Genomic DNA, 22,815 nt, shown 5'->3' on the forward strand with positions numbered 1-22,815 from the left:
TAATATCTAATATATATATATATATATATATATATATATATATATATATATATATATATATATATATATATATATATATATGTGTGTGTTTAATGTTTAGGATAAGATTCGCTCATAATTTGTTTATAAAATGTAATAGATTTATGATATTATGATGCTACTTTGCGAGGCAGATCCATCTAAATCATTTTATTTGTCATTAAACTAAACATTTGATACACTATTCATTGCAAGAATTTCAAAAGTTTAACCGATTCTTACCTTAAACATCAAATACTATTTTTTAACCGGAGGGTGGACATATCAATGCTCAAGAATGGATATTATAGTATCAATGCTTAATGTTTAAAATTTAATTATGTAGCCGTGGACTGTCTTGTCTTCACCGTTAACTATAATAAATTTGAGTTCCACAAATGAAAACAGGAAAGTATAGTGACTAGTGAGTGGGCATGTCAAGAAAAGGGAGGGCATGCACATCAACGTTGCAGGATTTAATGAACATGATGAAAAACAACTTTTCTTCAATATCTAGCAAAAATAGAATGTTGATACCACTATTTTTCATTGGCTTTTATTTTTTCTAAACAAATTGGCTGAGAGCCCTGGAAGCAATTTTACAATGAACAACAGGTAATAGAAATGATATAGACATTCTATCTTCTTTTTTTCACCTAATCAACTGTATCTATTTATACAACTAACTCAAATTACTTGTAGTAAAACTAACAGAGACCATCACAAATCAGTGACACAAACCGTTTTTACAAGTAGAGACCATCTTAAAGTGATCCGTGGTTATCTGCAAAAGCATAAGTGTTCTTGCATTGACAGAGTGAGCTCTGCATGATCACTCTGGCATCTCAGGCAGGGCTCATCTCAATCTGAATGTGTTGTGCTTGTGCAGGAACATGGCCATTGGATGTGCCACTCTGCATTTGACTAGGCTCTTGGTCAGCAGCAAAACTGCCATTCTGGTCAGCACTCCGGGAATCGTTGTCTCTGGCTTCAAGGAGGGGTTCTTCGGTGTCATTCTGCTGTGGATTCGATTCTTCATCCCCATTGTCGTCATCAATGCTTGGAGCATTAGTGTTTGCCGTCTCTGAGCATCTCGAAACAACCAACCTCACAATGCTTATCAGCAGCATGAGAGTTGAAACAGATCCAACGATGACGAACAGACCGGAGAAATTTTCCAAAGTGAGAGGCGTGGAATGGCTGCCATGATCATCTGTCAACTGTGAAACAGTCTTGTTGGTAATTCTTGTCATGTCCAAGATGGCTACTGAAAGATTATGGACCAATGGAGAACCTATAGGGAATCCCTGAAGAGAAAAACACGGTGTTAGTAACCAACTTTTGACCCCAGAATGTATCATAGTATAGCTCTTTGAAGGATGAGGTGTAAATGTACGAACTCATTAAAGTGATAGTCTTACAAAAGCAAATCCAAGGATATTGTATGTCTGAGGAAACACCCAGAACTCGTTAGAATTATTCTGGTCAGACATAAAAGATCTTATATAGGGGATTTCATCAACAATAGCAGATACTTTCCCCCTTCTCAAAGCTTCTGCATATTCTTTTCCATTTGCATAAGGCTTTAACCTGTCTTCTTTGAACGTTTGATTTAACAAGGAGTACACAAATGATTTATTTTGATACCCAACATAGTCATTATTGTGACGGAGCTGGTCGAGATCAACCACTGAGGGGCGGAGCCTCGATGTGGTTAGCATGGATGACAAACTAGCCGTGTAACTCTGCACTAGTATCACCACTGCAAAGCACCATATTACCACAACAATTTTTGACATAGGGCTTCTAATAATTTGACCTGTGCATAGTGTAACCAAGAAAGTAGGTTATTTCAGAAGTAATATTATAGAATAGTAAATAAACCTGCATGTTTGAGATGTGAGTTATAACCATGAGAAAATGTCATTGTGGAGAAAGCAAAGTAGAGAGAAGTGCTGATCTGCCTCGAGCTTGATCCTTGGTACTCCTGGTTTCTGGGTCGTTCAATCATCCACACGACAAATGCAATGTATAAGAAACTACTCACAGCAGCCAACCACAGCTGCCATGTCAGCGGCTTTATAAATATCCATTGAATTCTCGGTTTGGAGTATTTCTCAGCGAGCACAAGAATAGACAAACCAGATTGTGTGTATGGCATTGTGAAATCTACATGTCTTTCTCGTTCGGCAGTTATGCTGACATCACCCACTGTAGCATTAAACTTCTGAAAATCAGAAGAACGATTCAGTGAGAGAATGACAGGAAATTAAAAGGTTATAATTCAAGCCTTGCAAAATGCCAAGAAAGCAGGTAGGAGTAAGGCTCACCCCAGAAGAGACGCTGCCTACTAGATCATCATATGAACCCTCAAAGAGACAGAACATATAGCATGGAGGATGATCTAACTTCTTCATAGCGTTCTCAAATACTTCGATGCTAAAACCAGTGGCATTTATCTTGCCATTAGGAAGATCAGTAATGTTCAGAAAATTTTGAAAACCATATTTTCGTGTCACAGCAATCCTGAGTGTCTCGTTAGATTTCTCACTCCCACTTCCACAACTACTTTTTGAGCATTTGTCCTTTGATTCAATAGCATTTCTTCTCTGAGTTTTTGGATTAAGGGGTGTTTTAGTGCCATGTGTTACTGCTAATCCAACCCTACTGTGGCCTACAGAAGCTGATTGAGAATCCTCTGTTACAGCTCCATTGCCATTGCTGCTAATGTCAAAGCTACAGTTGCTGGTGCTTCGATTTTGGGGGAGCCCAGAATATGATGTCCTCGAACATACTCCCCTCGCACCTTCACCAGTGATGGTTACAATCTCGTACGGTGATAGCTTGAGCTTCTCAGCAAGCTGATAAAATGATATGGTGTCCGCTGAGTCAGCATGTGTTCTTCTGGCTACAAGCACACCACCCTGACCCAATTCTATCTCTATTGTCTGGACCACTGAGCTGAAGAGCCTGCATATCTCAGTTGAAGTGGCAGTGGCTGGTATTACATCGTATGACCAGAGCAGAATACTTTGGTTGTGCACATCAGCGATGTTCGGATTATCCAGGAAAGCAGCAAAATTGACTTCTTTATTTAACCTCTGAAGTTCCCTGCTAATGACGAACGCCATAGCATTCTTCGTCAGGTCTTTAGCTGCACAACCCATAGGATCGGTACATCACAATTTATGTAAAGCTTCATCAATAGGTATATCTGTAGCAGAAAACATTGAAATTTTCCTACTTTCGACAAAGAGCGCATGTAGAAATTAGTTTTTTTTTTCTTTTCAGATCCTCCAGAAATACCTGTAAGACATTAGGTATATAACTCACTATAGAGATGTTTGTCTTATAATTAACACTATGATATAACACTACCACTTTATACTAAGTAGGAGTAGTAAAAGATCTCGAAGGAAATACCGCTGCCTTGATTAATGCGGAATTGACAAACTGATTTGGTCCAGTTGGAACAGGATCGAGTTGTGATTTTGGCAGGAACTGAAGTGACAAAACCATCGTGTTTGGAATGCTCATAGGAATGGAAACAAACTCCTCCAGGCCGGAATTGAGGGCCATCCAGAGAATGAGAGAAAGCTCTCAGCGAGCTGGGCAGAGCCGATTTGTATAGCGCATCAACAAAAAATTAATCATTCACGAAAGAAGAAAAGGGTGATCCAGGAACTACCAAGGGTGTGGTGGTGGAGTCGTGGGTACATGACTTGCATGACTCCACCCACTAGGGTTCAAATCCTGGTGCCCACGTAGGTAAACATTCAACAGGATTTCAGTGATATCATGAATGTGCCGTTGGAAAAAGGTGGTCCATGACGGCACTCACCGTTGAAGGTGAGAGCGATTTGGGGGCGGCGGAGGACGATGCCGACCAGTGCAGCACCGGGGCCCGGGGGAGGAGGACGGGGAGGGAGGGCGCACGTGACCCATGAGTAGAGGAGGCGGCGAAGGCGGGCTGCTGCCCAAGGGCGGCGGCGAGACGAGCTCCGGCGAGCCGCGCGGGGCCTGCGGCCTGGGTCGCGAAGGGGAGAGGGGGGGATTTTGGCGGCGGCTACACCTGGTGCGATGAGCGACGAGATCGACTCTACCTCCGTCCTAAAAATATGGGCTGCCTTGTCTTTCTCCTAAAATTTCCGGCCTTTTTGGATAAGCTAGATCCTTCCTTATTCAGATTTTAAGGGTCTACTCCCTCCAAAAAAAAAATCTAGATGGGATTTGACACTAGCTAGATAAACTTATATCCAAATGTCGTATGTCCGTAAATGATACCAAATCACTATTTAGATTGTCTTTTTTAAGATCAGGGGTATACTTTAATGGCTTCAAAAATTCATGGATTTTGAAAGGATACCAATGCATAGGAATTACAAGGAGGGAAAGTGATTATATTTCACGTTTGAACATGCTGCGTGTTACAGCGAGAGGATGGAAGGAGGACGAGTCCGAATTTAAGAAGAGAGGAGAGATATACAACTGTACTTTGTATGTGGCATTGCTATTAATACTTAGTTATAATTTCGTCTCACCATGATTTGACGACTTACATTTTATTGTAATTTTCTCAATTAATATGAGAATTTCTAACTTTCGGGCAAATCTTTTTTTGAAAACCCTTTCGGGCAAATCTTGGTAGGTTAAGTCAAGAAAGAGCGACTCCACCGCCATATTTGTGGTGTTTCGCCGTGTTAAAACTAATTCATGACTCATCTTTTTTTTATTATATACTTTGCACATACATTTGTTTAAAGTATTAAGGACAAAACCATTTTATTTTATTAATAATTCCGAGAATCAAAATTACTCCCTCTTTCATATTAGTCGTTTTGATTTTTTTTTCAAAATTTTAAAGTTTGATCATGTTTATAAAAAATATAGCAATATTTTTAACACAAAATAAAAAAATATATTAAATATTAGTTTTAATGAAACTAATTTAATGGTGTATAGATATTGTTAGTTTTTTTCTATAAATATAGTGAAACTTAAGAAGTTTGAATAGAGAAAAAAATCAAAACGACTTATAATGTGAAACAAAACAAAAGAGGTACTAATATATTGGATAAATGGATATACGACTATAAATATAATAGAAGAAAGGTAGATATATACTAGCGCACTAGCTAGACATATGTTTTTTAGATAGTGAGATCAGATAGGTAGAGAAAGTTGAAGAACACAGGCTCTTTCTTAGTAACACTTTATTAGGTTTAACTAAATTTATAAAAAAAATATAACAATATTTAAAAAAATATCAAAATATGTTTAAAGTTAAACATAATGAAACTAATTTAGTGCTATAAGTGTTGCTATTATTTTTTATAAAGTTGATTAAACTACCATATTAGCATGATACATAAGGTATATATCATATCTAACATCAGGACGAAAAAAAAAGTGACGCTCTTAACTTATGATAGAGAGAATTCCTTATATGCTACTGAAAATTGGTCTAATCTTTTGTATGCCACTGAAAATTGGCTCTTCTCCTATATGCTATTGGTCCAAATTTACGCATCCTCTCATGCCACTCCCGTCTGTTGACCGTTAACTTTCAGGTGAAAAAGACGTATTTGCCCTTCTAAGTATAGGACATGCCTAACAACTCAGAAGGGCAAATACATCTTTCTTACCTGAGAGTTAATGGTCAACACACGATAAGCAGGCGGGAGTGGCATGAGAGGGTGCACAAAATTGGACTAATGGCATATAAGGGAAGAGCCAATTTTCAATGATATATAAAGGATCAGAACAATTTTCAGTGGTATATAAGGGATTTTCTTCTTATGATATGCTCCGTAGAAGGGATAAGAGAGGGTTTATTTACCAGCATTATGTGCTGCCTCGGTAAGTTCTCCACGGGAGTACTCCCAAACGTGCAGTGTGGTAGAGCTCATCGGATGCTTGTGGTACAACTCCTGCAACGCCATCTCGATGCAGGTGCGGCTCCTCCTCCCCGCCTCGCTCCGCAGGTCTACCACCACCACGCCCACCATCATCGGCGCCGCGTTCCCAGACGACGACGCGAGCAGCAAAACGAGCAGTAAACAACAATGAGCAAGAGCAGTAAACCGGCTGATCATGATATGTGTAAGAACCATCGTATACTAGCTAGCTAGTAATGATTAAGCTTCCTCTAATTAAACGTATACTAATTTCTCTATATAGATGCATGCATGGTTTAAGGAGTTTAAGACAGCATGCGTATATATACAGGCATGCGTACACGTTCGTCGATCGATCGATCGATCTCCCTGCAGACGAGAGGTTGACGCTTTCCATGCATTCACCCGGTCTGTGAATACGTGTGCGTCGTCGAACGATTTGTTTCCGTCTAAGTAATAGCCTGTAGTACGATGTGTGTGCATACTAATTAAGCGCGTCTTCATCCAAGTGGTTATAGCAGAACAATAAGCAAATTAATGAACCAAAACCAGTGACCTGGTTTATTTTCAAGATCGATCGCCGTTGACGACAGGCTGCAACTGCAAATTAAGCTACCCTGCAAGTAGCTAAGCTACTTACAATACCTAGCTTGTGCGTGCATTCGTAGTTTCGCGGGGACATTTTTTTTATATAGGGCCTATTTGGTAGAGCTCCAACTCCTAAATTTAACTTCAGGAGTTAAGTTTGGAGTGGAGTTGTGGATCTGCCTAAACCCATTTTCACCTCTCTAGTTTATTTTGTAAGAACACTCCACCTAACCCCATTCCTATTTTAGGTGGAGCTGAAACTGTTTGGCTGGGCTCTAATTTCAGAAGAGATGGAGCTGGAGTTGGAGCTGTGCCAAACAGGCTCATAAATGCATCAAAATATATCATAGGCACCATATATAAAAAATATATACCTTGTGAGGTTACACCGGTTATTAGTCACTGTTGACAGTACAAACATCAAAAATTTAATAACATGTTAAATACATTGGTTTCTATCAAAATATGGAACTGTTCATATTGATGCTATTTTTAACCATACTTTTTTCTTTGGCAAAGCTGCAAAAAAAATGTCTACGTTTAGTTTGTTGCCAAATTTAGTAAATACATAAGAAATCCTGTCAAAAATTTGGTAATATTATCATCTTGCTAAAATTTGGTAAGGTTTATTTTGGTTACAATCTGAACATGTCCTATATGTTAGGTTATTTTCAAAGTATATAGGTTTAGATTAAAAAAAAACGTCTAGCAGTTATAACTGCTAACCAAGTTAATTTCAAAATTCATTAGTAACTTTTATTGACGAGATAGTACATCCTAACACTGCTGAGAAATTTCTCTCTTACTACCTAGCTTGTGTGATCCGATGCGTCTAGATAATTACGCATGAAGGTTGATTTTGGGTTTGAAAATTCCTTCCAGAATTCAGGGTTCTGCACATTTCGCTATTTTTAGAGCTGTCAATGTTCAGGTCTACAATCAGTATATCTTCCAAGCGAAGCAACTTGACTTTTTTGCAAGCAGAAAAGAGTGGATACACGTACTGATTCCCTAATTCAAATGATCAACAAAAAAAGTTTTTTTTTTTTGAATAAACAGGGGGGGGGGGGGGGGAGCTTCCCCACCTGAATTTCATTAAGAAAGCAGGAGAACAGGGTTACAAACATTCATAGGTTTCTTACAGACGAAGAGAGAAGATCCTTCCAAATTAACACAACTACTCTATCTTCTCTACGAAAACGCTCAGCCCAAAGATTAGCGTCTTCTATACATTCTGCTACCATTCTTGGGAGTGATTTAGGCAGATCACGGAAAACGACGTCATGTCTATGAATCCATAAACCCCACAACACAGAGAAGATAAAAAAACTTGGAAGTGTTTAGCGGGGAGCTGCCTAGGAGCAAGTTGCCCTGAGAGATCTTGCACGCATGAGATGCCGGGGTGAATGCTGAGAGATCTCCAGAATTCTTCAGCGAACGGACAGTGAAGAAAAAGATGACTCGCCGTTTCGTCCTCATCGCTGCAAAGATCAACAAGAAAAGTTAGCATTGCTTCAACTTATCACAGCCTGTATCTTCATCGGGGAATCTCATCTGACAAGTTACAAAGTTCATCATCGGTTCATGTTTTTATCTCAGTAACTGGTAATTTACACAATATTTTACATATTTACATCGACGCAATAAAACCGTCAAAACAGAACAACTCTACATGATGAATAAACCCACTAAAATATTTACTCCTACATAACTATATCCAACCAAATTAAGGCCCTAATTTGGACTGCAAAAACATTCAGATACAACTATTCAGACCCTGCAAAATCAGGAAAAATTCCCGCGTCCAAAACAAAGCCCAAATGCCATCTGTTTTTTTTTTGCAATTTCATAGGGGTACTGTACATAACCACGCTGACATATCATCCAGTGTTCGTTTCCATCTGAGCATGATGTTCAGGCACAGGGCCATTGTGCCTGCAATTCTGCACTGGATCATGCCTTTCATCGCCAACTCTTGCCTGCATCGGTTGGGCATCCTGAAACCCATCATTTCCATCTTCTTGCACAGCTTGATCAGGTTCAGGGTTGCTGTCAATAACAATGTGAAGTGGTGTTGATTGTTCAGTGGAACTGCTACTAGTACTGCCTCCATGCTCCACATCATGAACACGAGCTTCCTTTGCGCATTTGGCGCAAATTACCCTATTCGCGACGCTTATCAGGAGCATCAGAGCAGAGATGCAGCCACTGATGATGAAGAGGCCAGAGAAACTTTGGAGTGTGAGAGGGTTTGAGTCACTGCTGCTGCTGCTGCTGCTGCTGCTAGGGTTTGCATCACCTCCTGTGGACTGTTCAGATGAGCCAAACCACTTCTCTTCAATGTTTGAACCTTCAGGCTCTCCTGTAAGGTTCAAGATAGCTGTAGAGAGATCATGCACCAGTGGAGAACCTAAAGGAAATACCTGAATACAAAAACATGATGCAAACTAATTAGACAACAAAAAATAACTTGTTGAATTTCTCCATGTAAGCACTACACATCTGAATGTTTTTCGAGAACACGCAAAAACTTTGCGCGATATACTAATTGTCAAAAAGAAAAGAAAATTGAAGAACTCTGAATCTACCAAAGTGAACAAGATTGAGAAGCTTACAAAACCAAATCCGGGGGTCTTGTAGAACCGATTAATCATCTGAAATTCTTTCTGATATTGGGGGTTGGATAAAAAAGAAGTTAAATAAGGGATCTCGTCGACGATCGCCGACACTCCTCCATTCATGGACCCCTTTCTCAGAGCTTCAGCATACTCCTTTTGTGTTCCATAAGACCTTAACCTGGATGGCATGAACCCTCGTTTTTTCAGGAGTGAGCCAACAAATGATCCATTTTGATATCCAACATAGTCACCGGTAAGGAGGAGCTGATCCAAGCTTTTCACCGATGGTCGGAGCCTCTTTGCAGTTAGCATGGATGACAAGCTTGCCGTGTAGCTCTGCACTAGGATCAGCACTACAAAGCACCATATCACCACAACAATTTTTGACAAAGGGCTCTTGATAATTTGACCTGTTTGAACATTGAAAGAAACCAAGTAAACCTCTAATGATGCAATTACAAAGGAGCAATTTTATGATCTTTGGTGAGGTACCACAATTTCTGGTATGAAATAACCATACCCTTTTATACTAAAATACTAAAAATATACCTAAAGGAGACCAAAATTTACACTATAAATGTCATACGTCTCGTTATCTTTTTCAAAGTAAAAAAAGATCTCGTTATAATAACTATGTGCTTTATTTATGTTTGGAAAAAATGTACAACTCTTAAAGCAGTACTCTCTCCATTCATGAATAACTAGCACTATTGACTATACAACTGTCTCACCTTGACCATAAATTATTTTTAAATGATCATATTGTAATGAATGAAAAGTTATATGGTTATATTTACGATGCAACACAGTCCGATAATATAACTCGTTTTCAAGTATTTATTAAGACAAGACCAGCGATCCAAATAAAACATAAATACTACCGGCGTCAAATATTTAGGAACTGGAGGAGTAAAAGTAGTAACTATATTACCATGAGAAAACGTCAGGGTGGAGAAAGCAAAGTAGGAAGCAGTGCTGAGCTGCCTCACACTTGATCCTTGGTACTCCGGGTTTCTTGGCTGCTCAATCATCCACACGACGAAGCCGGTGTAGAAGAAGAAGCCGATGGTGGCAAGCCAGAGATCCCTGGTCAGTGGCTTCACGAAAATCCATTGGATCGGCTTGGAGTCGTTCTCCTCCGGCACCAGCAGCGACACACCGGACGACGTGTATGGCATCGTGAATTCCACGAGGTTTTCTCGGTCGGCTGTGATGGTCACGTCGCCCACTGCTGCGCTGAACTTCTGAAGATACCATAAGACAGAAGATGTATGTCAGCACAATTTCTTAGAAATGTCGTCATTCAAAGGGACTTGGCTTAAATTATTAGGCCCTGTTTGACAATTGACACAAATATAATTTTTTTAAAAAAACTAGCTATTTCTAGTTCCAGAAATCTTTATACCTAAATATGCCAATGTATTTGTAGCAATTGAATGAGTTATTCCGTTTGTGTTTTATAAAAAATATACAATTTCAATTCATTATAATTTAACTTTACAAACTCTAGTTTTAAACTGATTTGTTTTACATTTTTATGGTCTTATTTTGAGGCTGCGATATTATACGATACTTCTTACTTAGATTTCCCAAGGAACATACGGACTTTACTAATTATTTTATATAAAATTTTCGGTAAAATTCCTCAATTCCAAATGATATATAACACTGCTAAATATCTCCCATATAAAAGTGAAAAATATAAAGTGCTCTTTTCGTGGTAAATTGGTGAAGCTTATGCCTATGATTTGTTTTAGTTTTCTTATATTTAATATAATCAGCCTTGTTAGGAAAAAAACAAATGTTTTCGAAACATAAAAACTATTTTTTTACTACTATCTCAATTTTAAATTAATTATTGTTTTAGTTTTGTCTTAAGTCCAAATATGTTTATCTTTGAACATCAACTGATTTATGGAAAATCGTAATAATTTACCACACATGTGAATTATATATTATGAAAATATTATTCAAGTTAAATCTGGAAACATAAACCTTATTGTGTTAACTATATTAGTTTTTAGATTTTTAGAAATATTGATAGTCAAAGACCAAAGTTTGACTTAGGACTACAAAACTAGAATGAACAAATAACTTAAAATGGAGGGAGTATAGATAATATAATTTTTAATAAGGTACCCTGGAGAGCTATCATATTTTTTACATGTAGTACCAAAAAATTTACAGCCCCGACATATTTGTAAACGAAAAATAATTTGTGAATAAAACTTTTTTATATGTGTTTTTAATGATCTAAAAACAAAGGCTAAAAAATAAACTTCGATGAAGAAACCCTAAAATCAGTTCCAAATTTAAGGTTGAAATTTCAAATTTTAGCTGATAAATATAAGCATAAGTGAAAAGATGAGTCCCCTCGTGTAAAATTTAGGTATCTCGAGTTAATTTCTTAAGGACTAAAAAATTCAACTAAAAATAAACAAGTTTGTGGGAGTAATCAAGGCTTACCCCTGAAGATACATTGCGTACAAGATCATCATACGATCCGTCAAAGGCGTGGAACACATACTTCCGGCGAGGCCGTACTCTGGCCATGGCGGCGTTGAAGACGTCGATGCAGTATCCGGTGATGTTCTGTCTCTTGGTGTCCGGGTCGATTCTCACGTCGACGAAAGCCTGGAACCCGGTCTTCCGCGGCACGGCGATCCTCAGAACCTCGCCTGATGACGATGACGATGATGACCTTCTCCCCGCCAATCGCCGGCGGTCGAGACGACGACCAGTCGGAGCGCCGGCGTTGTAGCGGCGGCCATGGGGCGGCGAGCCGCCTGCGCGCCGTGCTGATGAGAATATGGCGGTGAGGATGCCGGTGAGCGCCGCCTTGGCTGAAGTGTGATCGGCGCCGAACGGCGGCGCCGTCGCCGTTGCATGGTGGGGTGGATGATGTGATGACGGCGGAGGAGCGCCGCCGGAGATGGGGAAGGCGAGGATGGGGACGCGGTGGCGGCGGCGAAGGCGGGCAACCACGGCCGTATCCGCCTCCGTGGTGACGATGATAGCCTGCACCTGTGCGTTCTTGATAAGGTCTTCGGCTGCATACACAAATTAACACAACCCATGCACATACCTTTCGCATAAGTTACACCCACAAATAAGTTATTAATCAAAATATATGTCGATCGAGTTAGTAGCTAGAAAAGATGTAACGGGATGTAAGAGGTAATTTTTAAAATGGTACTCTCTCCGTCCCAAGATATAACAATTTTTAGCCTTTAGAATTTGTGCCAAAATATAACAATTTTTTCACCAACATTTTCTTCCCAACCAATAATAACCCTCCACCGTTCACTTTTCCCATCTATCTCTACTACTCATTCAATCACAAACCTCCACCATTCACTTCTACCTACTTTCTTAAGAACCGTTTCCAACACTAAAACTTCTTATATTCTGAGACGGAGGGAGTATCATGTTCTTTAGTGTAAAATTTGATACTTTAATATATTGTACATCGAGATACTAAGGTTTTGGCATATTTTCTTGAGTACTGTGAAGTTTCTCTATCTATATATGATCCCTTAATTTACCAGACCAAAATAAATTCTGAATTAACTACATAGTAGCATAATACTCCCTCCGTTTCATTTTAAGTGCAACCATGAGTTTTCACACTCAACTTTGATCGTCCGTCTAATTTAAATTTTTTTTTATAATTAATATGTTTGTTGTTATGAGATGATAAAACATGAATACTCCCTCCGTCCCAAAATATAACAACTTTTAGCCTTAGGATTTGTCCCAAAATATAACAATTTCTCCACCAACATTCTCTTCCAATCAATCACAACCCTTCAACATTCACTTTTTCCACCTACTTCCACTAATTATCCAATCACAACCATCCACCACTTACTTTTACCTATTTTCTTAATAACCGTGTCCAACCCTAAAACTCCTTATATTCTGGGACGGAGAGATTAATACTTTACTCGTGACTTATGTTTTTAAATTTTTTCAAAAATTTTTCAAATAAAACAAACGATCAAAGTTGAGCATGAAAATCATGGTTGCACTTAGAATGGGACGGAGGGAGTATAAGGGCAGTCCCAACCCATAACACTAGATATAGTTTCCATAAACACCACATCATCAAGAAACTAGTACTAGACACTACTCTTTCAATGCAAACACCACTATTCCATACTTCAATTTAATGCTACTTATCTCACATGATGTCTTAGATGTTGGGTAGAAACCATGTCTCATGCAAGACATGGTTTCCATCTCTTTCCTCGTTTATTCACTTAACACATTATTTTTTATTCTAGGTGGCAACTTATTTAATGCTATGGATATCATCCTAGTTATTGGGTTGGGAATGCCCTAACATAACAGTTTGGAATTTAGTTAGGTTCCTTAATTAGTACATGATGAGATTCATTTATGTGCATCCTTTATGGGAGACATGTATGTACTGTCAACATGAAGTTTTTTTATAAATGAAGTTTTGTTTCGACGCCTGCAACGATGCGCTTGCTACTACCTCGCTCACGTTGCAAATTTTCTTTGACTTTACGGTGGTTACACACGCGATTTATTCCAGTTTGGCTGTCACCATCTGCCAACGCGGTTGTATATATGCAGTTTAATTTTCTATGGTGTACTGATATACTAGTACTAAATTACTACTAATTAATTAACAAGTGTGAGGGGACTTGTTGGGTTCTGCAGCGCATATTGTATTTTTGGCTAGGCCGTATCTGTAAATTTGGACTGATTCTAATCACCTTTAGTTTTATATTTTGAAGAGAAATATACTACTCCAGCTATATATAGTTTTTTAGAAACACTGGTTTGCAAAGAAGTTTCAATGGTTTTGCTGAATTGATGTCCAAGAGATGTATTCCTAAGATGGGATTATATATACCATAATATATGGTCCCTTATACTTATAATATACTATTCTATCGCTATAACTCTTCAATGACAAAAAAGTACTTAAGAGACCTGGTACAACTAATTAACATATTTGGGTTTTTCTACAAGGTCGCAATTTTGAATTTTCATTGGTGTGCATGTTATCTTCAACTTACAATCTTACACACAAGTGAAAAACATCGTGATTGCGACATTTTATTACTTATTTAATTTGAAATAATTTCTCCAAACTCATTATTGGTTTTAGAGACAAAGCCTGTGGGTCATGATACTTCTGGTCGGTTCCGCAGTCTATTTATACACACTACTAAAAAAATCGATTTTCCGACATGGCGATATGTTTTTTTCCCAGGCGGGCATCGCCCTCAGAGACAAAACGGCCGCTTACGATATTAGCAATCGGGGCCATGCTAGCCGTCCATCTACGAAGATTGCTTTTTGCAGGCGGACCATATAAGATGCCGCCTGTGAAAACTATCTTCGCAGGCGGACCGTATTTTTGGGACGGTTTTTTGGCCAATAGGCTAGCTCTTGAGTCTGGTAGTGACTCTATTGTCCGTTTTTCTCACTCTAATATACTGTTTATTTAAGTTAGCTTAATGCATGCTATGTCTGAAATTTGAACTACGAAATCAAAAACGAAAAAAAGATGCAACTATTTTACCGGCGCGTGCAGCTGCAGCATCATCGTCTCCACACGAGTCCCTCACGCGCAGCTCCACCACCGCGGCGGAGCCCGGACGATGCCGCCGCCGGTGGAAGTCCTCCACCGCCATGGAAATGCCGGCGAGGCTCCTCCTCCCCTCGCCGCTCGTCATGTCCACCACGACGCCCACCCTCACCGGCGCTGGCGACGCCGCCGCCGCCGCATTCCGGAGAGCGAGCAGCGAGAGGAAAGCAGCAGCAACAGCGAGCAGACGGCGACGCTGCCTGATCCCCATGCAATGCGACGGCAGATTAATTCTCGCACACCTTTGATCGAGTGATAAATTAGTTGCTGTGTGTACGTGAAAATGCAGTGATTATATATACACATAGCTATATATAGCTGTTACAGCAGTGGAGAAATTTCGTCGAAATTTTCGGTTTCGAGCTGAATAGGATGACGTTTCACCAGTTCATTTTCTTTTACATGGGGAAAGAATGTGTGATGGCGTTTTACAATTGTTTTTTACGCTGGAGACATATCACTAGATTTTGTTAGTAGTTCGTATTTTGATCAAGTCAAATTGAATTTATATACGTACGATCTTATCGATCTGTTAGAAAAAAAGATATGATAATGTTTGCATATAACGTAGCAACTAGGGGACCTGATATTATATACGTGTTGCGTTGCATGTGTGACAGCTGGGAACTAGAGGAAATTAAATTTAGGTTCCTAGTCGAACATTTTTTTAAATAATCCATTTCTTGGTGTTTAATGGAACATTAACTTCTATAAAACATGACATACACAAAACCACATGATCAACAACTTTTGACCTTAAGATCATGTTAGTACAAAAATAACAGCCATTGGATCTAGATGTTACTTAATTAGGGGTGTCCGTGTTCGGTGTTCCTATGTTGTGCTACCTGAGGACTGATGAGGTCACTGAGACCCAAAAATTTTTAATCTTTTGTTGTTTTAACCTATATTAAGCACATTATTAGCTTAAAATTAGAATATTATATATATACTATCATATGTATAATATTTTTTTGTTTGCCACTCTAATTACTTATTATCTATTTAATTCAATCATTAATTAGTCATCCTTTTATCCCCCGCGCTTCTAGCAACATAGTGCATATAAGCATATTAATGCATAAATAGCACTACCTTTTCCATCATAATCTTTCTTCATACGGCTATGATTTTTTTGGGTTAATTCTCAGAGTACTAAGTGCGCTAACTATAATTTAGTTTATATATTTTTCACAATAGATCCAAATTTATTAGCATGGGAGTGATGAATGGTAAATGTCTTTCCTTTCTAACAACCTAACTCAACTGGAGCAAGCACCTAAAAATATGCCACTCCATCTCTCCATTAATTATTAAATTTTTAAAGTTTTTAGAATGAGTTCCAAGATGTACTTAAATCATCGCAAATATCGATCCCACACGTAATATACAAATATATTTTGAAACTAATATTTTCTATTTTACCAAAAAGAAGTTCCGCAGCAACGCACAGATTCTCAGTGGTTATACTTAATTTGCTCAACCACACCCAAGAACAGTACCATGCATGTTGCGTGAGTTCATGAAAGGACGGCAAATTATTTTCAAGAAAGAAGATTTTCAAGAAAGAAGCCAGAGGGAACTAGCTAGCGTGGAATTCTTACAAAATCCCTCATATGTAAATATGATTAGATTTGTCCTGATCTGTGGTCATTGCCTTGCAGCATCGCTGTCATTTTCAGAATAACATACGACATAATGTACAAGAATAAATTACTAAACTATAGGATTTAATGACCGGACACAAACATTTATTTACCGACGAACTGTTAGTATTTTCTCCCTTGATGATAGTATTTCAAAGCCGCCATTCTAAAAAGTTTCTCCGAAATTGCACCATATGCAAGAGGAATGTTTTGAATATTCTCACCACGTACGATTTTTATAATAGATCCAATGTATTGGGTTTTTTTACAACCAATAAGAAAATGGATTATTGCTCTAGCTAACAATCTGATCCAAGACTCCAAGCAATTTAGTACTATAAAAACGAAAGAAAGAAGTTTCTTGGAAATGTCAAATAATTGGAAGAACTATTTTATATACTCTTATTCTAGTTCCGAAATATATCCAGTAATGTCAACTATGAAGCTAAAATAAAAACGTTCCACATCTCATTGGTCAATCTGATCTGACCGTGACAGGTTCCACATCTCATGATCTGTCATTCAATCTCTCTCCCCCAGTTTGATTTTATCTGTCTATAATATTGATCAAGATTCGAACTGTCAAAGAATAGCAAGAAGTAATCAGAATTCAGCAGTCTGTCTTCCCTGAAACTTTTCTTCATAACCAAGTCTTGGTTTTCATAGGTGACTGACTGAATGCATGACTTCGCAGGCACTGGACATGTGTGCGCAATTTCTCAGAATCTCTAGACTTCTGGTCTATAGTTCCATGGTCAGGTCTATAGACTTGTTCTTGCAGTTCTGATTCTGACTTTCTGACCAGTTTGTGATGCCCCCAGGTACATATATATAGTAAGAAAAATCTGGGTATTGATCAATCCTACAGTTAAAATTTCAAGGTATCATTCATCTGGTAGGCTGGAAGCAAATCAGTAGTTTTTTTTATCTGCAGAGAAATAATAATACAAGAGTAGATATATTTTTTTGGGGGGGAAACAAGAGTATATATATTGCCTTTGGAAAGTAGAAGTGACAATTACATTTTTGTTAAAGAATATCAACTGCAAGTGATAAAACATAAGACGTGATCAGTTACTAAACTATGCATAGAACTATCTAATCCAACACGGCCTGCCGTGAAGCATGGCTAGTTGCTGAATGGGAACATCCCAGACTAATTTCTGCAGCAGATTATTGGTTAACACCTACAATAAATGAAGAGATGGAGCATTCTTGTTTTTATATTTCCAGAGCACGCTCAGCATGACCATGTAATCATACTGTCTGGGTGGAATTTGTAGGCACAGGGCCACTCTGAATTGGTCGAGGCTCTTCGCCATCAGCACGTTCGACACTCCCATGGATATGCTGGGAACTGTCGTCAATTCTGATTTCATGGAGGGTATGTCAGCCACAAAGCCATTGCCCATGCTGTTTTGTGCTTGATTAGATCCTTCATGAGCTCCGTTTCCATCATCCACACCAGGACTTTGCACATCAGAAACTCTAATTTTTGTGTATTGGGCAAGAACTGACATTGAAATGCTTATCATCAGTACGAGAGCTGACATAAATCCATAGATGATAAAAAGACCAGAGAAACTCTGCAAAGTGAGAGGTGTCAAATCTGTGTTGGGAATCGCATTACTTGGAGAGACAGCCTCTGCACCAAACCATTTCACTTCCATACGTGAGCCCTCATCCCCACTCGTTACATCCAACATGGCAGTTGAAAGATTATGCACCAGTGGAAATCCAGGAGGAAACACCTGAAGGGAAGAAAACATGATGCAATTTAGGCCAGATTGTAGCATAGCTCTTAAAGGAATATGAGTAAATTCGCCAAAGCAATGGAGTGAGAGACTTACGAAACCAAATCCAGGCGTCTTATATATCCGTTTAAGCATCTGGAATTCGTTCTTGTAATGAGGGTCTGAGACAACAGCGGTTAAAAATGGGATCTCATCAACGATAGCAGACACACCTCCATTCTTGGACCCGTTCCTCAAAGCTTCAGCATATTCCTGTTTCTTTGAGTAGGATCTTAGCCTTGCTTCACTGAAACCTCGTCTTGTCAAAAATGAGTGCACGAATGATCCCTCTTGGTATCCAACGTAATCACCATTAGACAGGAGCTGGTCAAGATCTGTCACTGAGGGCTGGAACCTCTTAACAGTTAGAATGGATGCCAAGTTAGCTCCGTAGCTCTGCACAAGAACCAACACCACGAAGCACCAACTTACCACAACAATTTTTGACAAGGACTTTTAATAATTTGACCTGTGCATAGTAAAACAAAGATAGTGGGTAATTGAAGAACTATTGTAAGAAAATAGCTAAAACCACTTAATACTGCATCAAATATAGCCTGAAAGCTGAGCTCCAAATACTAACCATGAGAAAATGTCAAAGTGGAGAAAGCAAAATAGAGAGCAGTGCAGAACTGTCTTGTTCTTGATCCTTGGAACTCCATGTTTCTGGGACGTTCAATCATCGAAATAACCAAGGCAGTGAATAGGAAGAAGATCATAGTGGCAAACCAAAGTTCTTTTGTCAGTGGCTTCAAGAATACCCATTTGATTGTTGATTCAGATTCATTCTTCGCAAGCACAAGCATTGAAACCCCAGACTCGGTGTACGGCATCGTCAACTCCACCTGGCTAGCTCGATCGGCAGTTATGGTTATATCCCCCACTGCAGCATCGTTGATCTGATAGTAAGAACCAGCAGATATAGTGTAAGAATTCGGTTCTGTTACAATGTCATCAAAGCACAGGGAGTAAGGCTTTACCCCTGAAGATACACTCTGTACTAGCTGGTCATAAGAACCATTGAAGACAACAAACTCATAACTCAGATGATTTGGTAACTTCTTCATGGCAGCCTCAAAGACATCAATGCAATAGCCAGTGACACCTTGGTCAGATACATTCACAAAAGCGCTAAAACCATGTTTCAGTGGCACAGCAATCTTGAGGTTTCTCCTCACTCCAACATTTATCCTCCCGGTTTCTGAATTAGGAAAAAAAAAAAGGTTAGTTCATGTCAATTGTAGATCCAATATTAAAAAAAAAGGTTGGACACCAAGGAAGGACTTGGTGTCAATGGTTTTAAGAAAGGAGAGGTAAATATTTCCCCTGGTGAGCGTGCTCGATAAGGGTCGAACCCGGGCCGACGGGGTGCGTGCCAGTGACCCCTGCCACTGCTGCGCTACTAGCGCATCTCTAGATCCAATATTCTCTCGTCCTATGAGCAAAACTAAACTACGTGGCATAGCAACAACAATAATTCTTTGCGTATGTTTGCATCATGTTCTTTAAGCATTACTGCTAGGCATATTTCATAGGAGTACATTGTTAAGGATATATATCAAACGAAAACATATCCCTCCACTATATTTTTATGGATGACAGCTGGGATGAGTGTGAGAAGTTAAATCAGATTCTCAAATCTGCAAGATGGATGGCATCTTGGATGAATAGAATCTCTGGTTGCTCCAGGCGGGTTGTTGGTCTTTTGATCTTTTCTATCTTTTATTTTTATTATTGTTTGAACTAGGTCAATCCTGTATGCTAATTTCTGATATATGGAAACTAGCATAGTGGTCCACGCAGATTGCGCGGCTAGCATCATTATATTTTCTCTCATATATTCTCAATGTAGTATTCAAATATATTAAAATGACAACATAATTTTAAATTTTATACTAACTTTACGAAACTACTAATGTGCAATATTCATATTGTATTTTATATACGTATTAGTTATTAATTATTTTCAATATAAAATTTTAGTTATTTGTAAATTATATTATATGAACTCTAGACTTATCTTTCAATATTTCTTTTTTTTTTTTAATTCCGAATTTTAGTTATCTATGAATTGTATTTCTATATAGACTCTAGGCTCTTCTTTCAATATTCTTTATTTTTAATTTCGAATTTCAGTTACTTCTAAATTGTATTCATATATTAACTTTAGACTCTTCTTCCTGTGTTTTTTTAATTTCGAATTTTAGTTATTTGTAAATTGTATTTTTACACGAACTCTAAAATCTACTTTTAATTTTATTATGTTTATTTAGAATTTTAGTTAGTTTTAAATTCCTATATGGACTCTATACTCTACTTCTAATATTCCTTATTTTAATTCCGAATTTCCATTATTTCTTAATTGTATTTCTATATGAACTCTAGTCTCCTCTTCCAATATTCCTTATTTTTTAATTCCGAATTTCAACTATTTCTAAATTGTATTTCTATATGGACTCTGTTTTTCTTTTTCTCCGATTAATATGAGAATATTTAGGCCGTGAGAGTGAACGTGGAGGCTCATTTTTCTATTCCTTCAATAACTTAATAGATTGGAGAAGGGATCGCGTCCTCTTATATCATTTTTTTAAAAAAAAATTAAAGGATACCACCGTAAATAGAGCCAATAATGGATAGATATGGTAATTGATATGATCTGCTGAAAAAAATTTGCGTACTGCTTGTTTGATTCTACGATACTGCCATGGCAATCACTATCAAACTGGCCCCGCATAAGAAAAGTTAAAAACTAAGAATTCGTGGAGTGAACAATCTATGAACTCCCCGCGATTTTTTTTAAAAAATACAAACTCTTAGAAAAATTAGGATGAACAGCGAACCTCCTCAACTTAGATGGAAGAATGGATCCACGTCCTTTAGGGGTTGGTGCGGCGGAGGGACCATGCGCGCAGCGCGCATGAATGCTGCAGTAACGAAGCTCTGACTCAGGCGGCGCGGTGTGGTTGGGGAGGTGGGGGATTGGAGCAATACGGGTAGAATCGCACGGTATAGCAACCGGTGGCGCAGCCGCGCCCCTCCATAGGGGTGGACCACCGGCAGCAGCGGCGGCGGTAGCGGCGGCGCGGCATTGGGCTCTCCGTCTGAACGATGGTGAGAATTGAGAACTGACGAAGAGGAAGGGAAGGGGATGAGCTCTGATTGAGGAAGAATTGGCGGTTGGATTTGGATGTATGGCTCAGATTTCACCTCTTAGCTACCCTATATCTTCCACTCTGGGTTCCTCCAAGAAGGCTAATGTACAGGTGATCGCGCGACTGCATAATCAGGTAGGCTTTTCTTATTTTGGCACCGTATGACTTTTTTTTAAGATATATGTATGAAATTTGTACATAAAAGGTTATCTATCAAATTTATACTCTATGTTTTATTTGTTTGACGTTGGTTAGTTCATTTTAAACTAACCAACTTCATATAAAAAGGAAAGAAAGGGGTATATAGAATTTTGCTAAGATTCTAGTACATTTTATACCTATAGAGTTTCAATGTATATATATTTATATGCATAAAGCACATGAATATTCTCAAACATAATTGTTTTTCTGTTGTTAGTACATTTTTTTAGAAAATCTTATTTTTGAATTTGTTTTCAAAACCAAGTTTTGTGCGTGCCCACGTGCGCTAGGACGAGGGCACTAGGAGCGACTGAGCAATTCGGGAGTGATGCGGTGGGGGAGGAGGAGAGGGGTGCCACTCCATGCACGATCATTCGCGCGTTAGACATCCTTAAGTTTCTCACATTCCATTCTCTTTCTACTAGTATGTGTTAAGTAATTTAACATGAACTTAAAAATAAGTTATAATGGAAGTGTCAATGCACCCTAGTTCCCAGATCTTTAGAGCATCTCTAAAGAGTGGCTAAATGATTTTCCATACTAAATTTGAAAAAGAATTGCTACCCAAATTCTGTGCATGCCAGAACTTAGCTTTTACCCAAATTTTGCTATGTTATTTATAGTTACTCTTATAGTTATGACCTCATCATCGAATCTCTTATCCACAACAATACATATATCCTCTACGGCTCTACCATTGGAGAGATAAGTACTATCGCACAAAATATGCTACCATTTGTAAGTAAGTACGTGAATTTATTGTCTAACAACCCTATGTACTTACTTCTGTTCCTCTTAATAAAACATGTGCATCTCACGTGTTCCCAAAAATATTATCAAAATACACCTTCATTATGTACTTAATTAGACGCAATGAACCCGAGGGTGATAGAATTTTATCGTACTTAGCGAAACAATTCAAACTGTAACTAAATTTACATAGAAATGCCCATCGAAGTAGCGGGGGATATATAGTAAACAATTCGTGCATGCAGCGACGTCCTCCCTCCGGTTCTTTTTATATGACGATGGCTAGTTCAGTAGTACTTAAGTTGCAAATACAAATAACTTTTTTTTTGAAAGGAATGTTGCAAATACAAATAATAAGCTTATATATCTCTTCACTCATATTAGCATTACCATAGCCGTTTAGGCCCAAGCGGTGCGCCACCGTCGCCGCCGCCGACGCCGCCATTGCCATCTCCGGTGAACTCCAAACCGTGAGCAGCATGATGAGCATCGCGGCGCCCATAGCCAACCGAGGCATTTCCTCCAT

At 38.6% G+C, this 22,815-nt stretch overlaps 2 protein-coding genes and 1 pseudogene across 5 annotated transcripts; all 3 read right to left on the reverse strand.

Moving 5' to 3' along the window:
• Positions 1 to 553: 553 nt before the first annotated feature.
• LOC127775602 (glutamate receptor 2.5-like) lies at positions 554 to 4,143 on the reverse strand. 4 transcript variants are annotated; one of them, XM_052301863.1, is made up of 5 exons: positions 3,860 to 4,143; positions 2,349 to 3,172; positions 1,930 to 2,245; positions 1,440 to 1,837; positions 554 to 1,325 (listed from the first exon to the last, which is right to left on the reverse strand). In XM_052301863.1, the coding sequence occupies exons 2-5, from the start codon at positions 3,147 to 3,149 to the stop codon at positions 864 to 866; spliced, it is 1,977 nt and encodes a 658-aa protein (XP_052157823.1). In that variant the 5' UTR covers positions 3,150 to 3,172; positions 3,860 to 4,143; the 3' UTR covers positions 554 to 863. The 4 variants fall into 4 exon arrangements, with proteins under 4 accessions (XP_052157823.1, XP_052157820.1, XP_052157822.1 ...); XM_052301860.1 differs by having other exon boundaries at positions 3,442 to 4,143; XM_052301862.1 differs by having other exon boundaries at positions 3,263 to 4,143.
• Positions 4,144 to 8,007: 3,864 nt separating this feature from the next.
• LOC127776057 (glutamate receptor 2.9-like) lies at positions 8,008 to 14,958 on the reverse strand. Its single transcript, XM_052302375.1, has 5 exons — positions 14,682 to 14,958; positions 11,588 to 12,171; positions 10,053 to 10,365; positions 9,119 to 9,531; positions 8,008 to 8,926 (listed from the first exon to the last, which is right to left on the reverse strand). The coding sequence occupies exons 1-5, from the start codon at positions 14,956 to 14,958 to the stop codon at positions 8,384 to 8,386; spliced, it is 2,130 nt and encodes a 709-aa protein (XP_052158335.1). The 3' UTR covers positions 8,008 to 8,383.
• Positions 14,959 to 17,354: 2,396 nt separating this feature from the next.
• Positions 17,355 to 22,815, reverse strand: LOC127776301 (glutamate receptor 2.8-like; annotated as a pseudogene).

Source organism: Oryza glaberrima, chromosome 6, assembly GCF_000147395.1.
Source record: "Oryza glaberrima chromosome 6, OglaRS2, whole genome shotgun sequence".
Classification (NCBI taxonomy): domain Eukaryota; kingdom Viridiplantae; phylum Streptophyta; class Magnoliopsida; order Poales; family Poaceae; genus Oryza; species Oryza glaberrima.

Excerpts from the sequence above, each read along its gene's own strand:
- LOC127776057 (XM_052302375.1), bottom strand. The coding sequence starts at position 14,958 with ATGGGGATCAGGCAGCGTCGCCGTCTGCTCGCTGTTGCTGCTGCTTTC. Across the intron at positions 10,366-11,587 it reads TACGCAATGTATCTTCAGGG|AAGTTCAGCGCAGCAGTGGG; the intron begins GTAAGCCTTGAT and ends TGGTATCTTCAG. Across the intron at positions 8,927-9,118 it reads AGACCCCCGGATTTGGTTTT|GTATTTCCTTTAGGTTCTCC; the intron begins GTAAGCTTCTCA and ends TTTTGTATTCAG.
- LOC127775602 (XM_052301859.1), bottom strand. The coding sequence starts at position 3,185 with ATGGGTTGTGCAGCTAAAGACCTGACGAAGAATGCTATGGCGTTCGTC. Across the intron at positions 1,838-1,929 it reads CACAATGACATTTTCTCATG|GTCAAATTATTAGAAGCCCT; the intron begins GTTATAACTCAC and ends CACTATGCACAG. Across the intron at positions 1,326-1,439 it reads ATATCCTTGGATTTGCTTTT|GGATTCCCTATAGGTTCTCC; the intron begins GTAAGACTATCA and ends TTTTCTCTTCAG.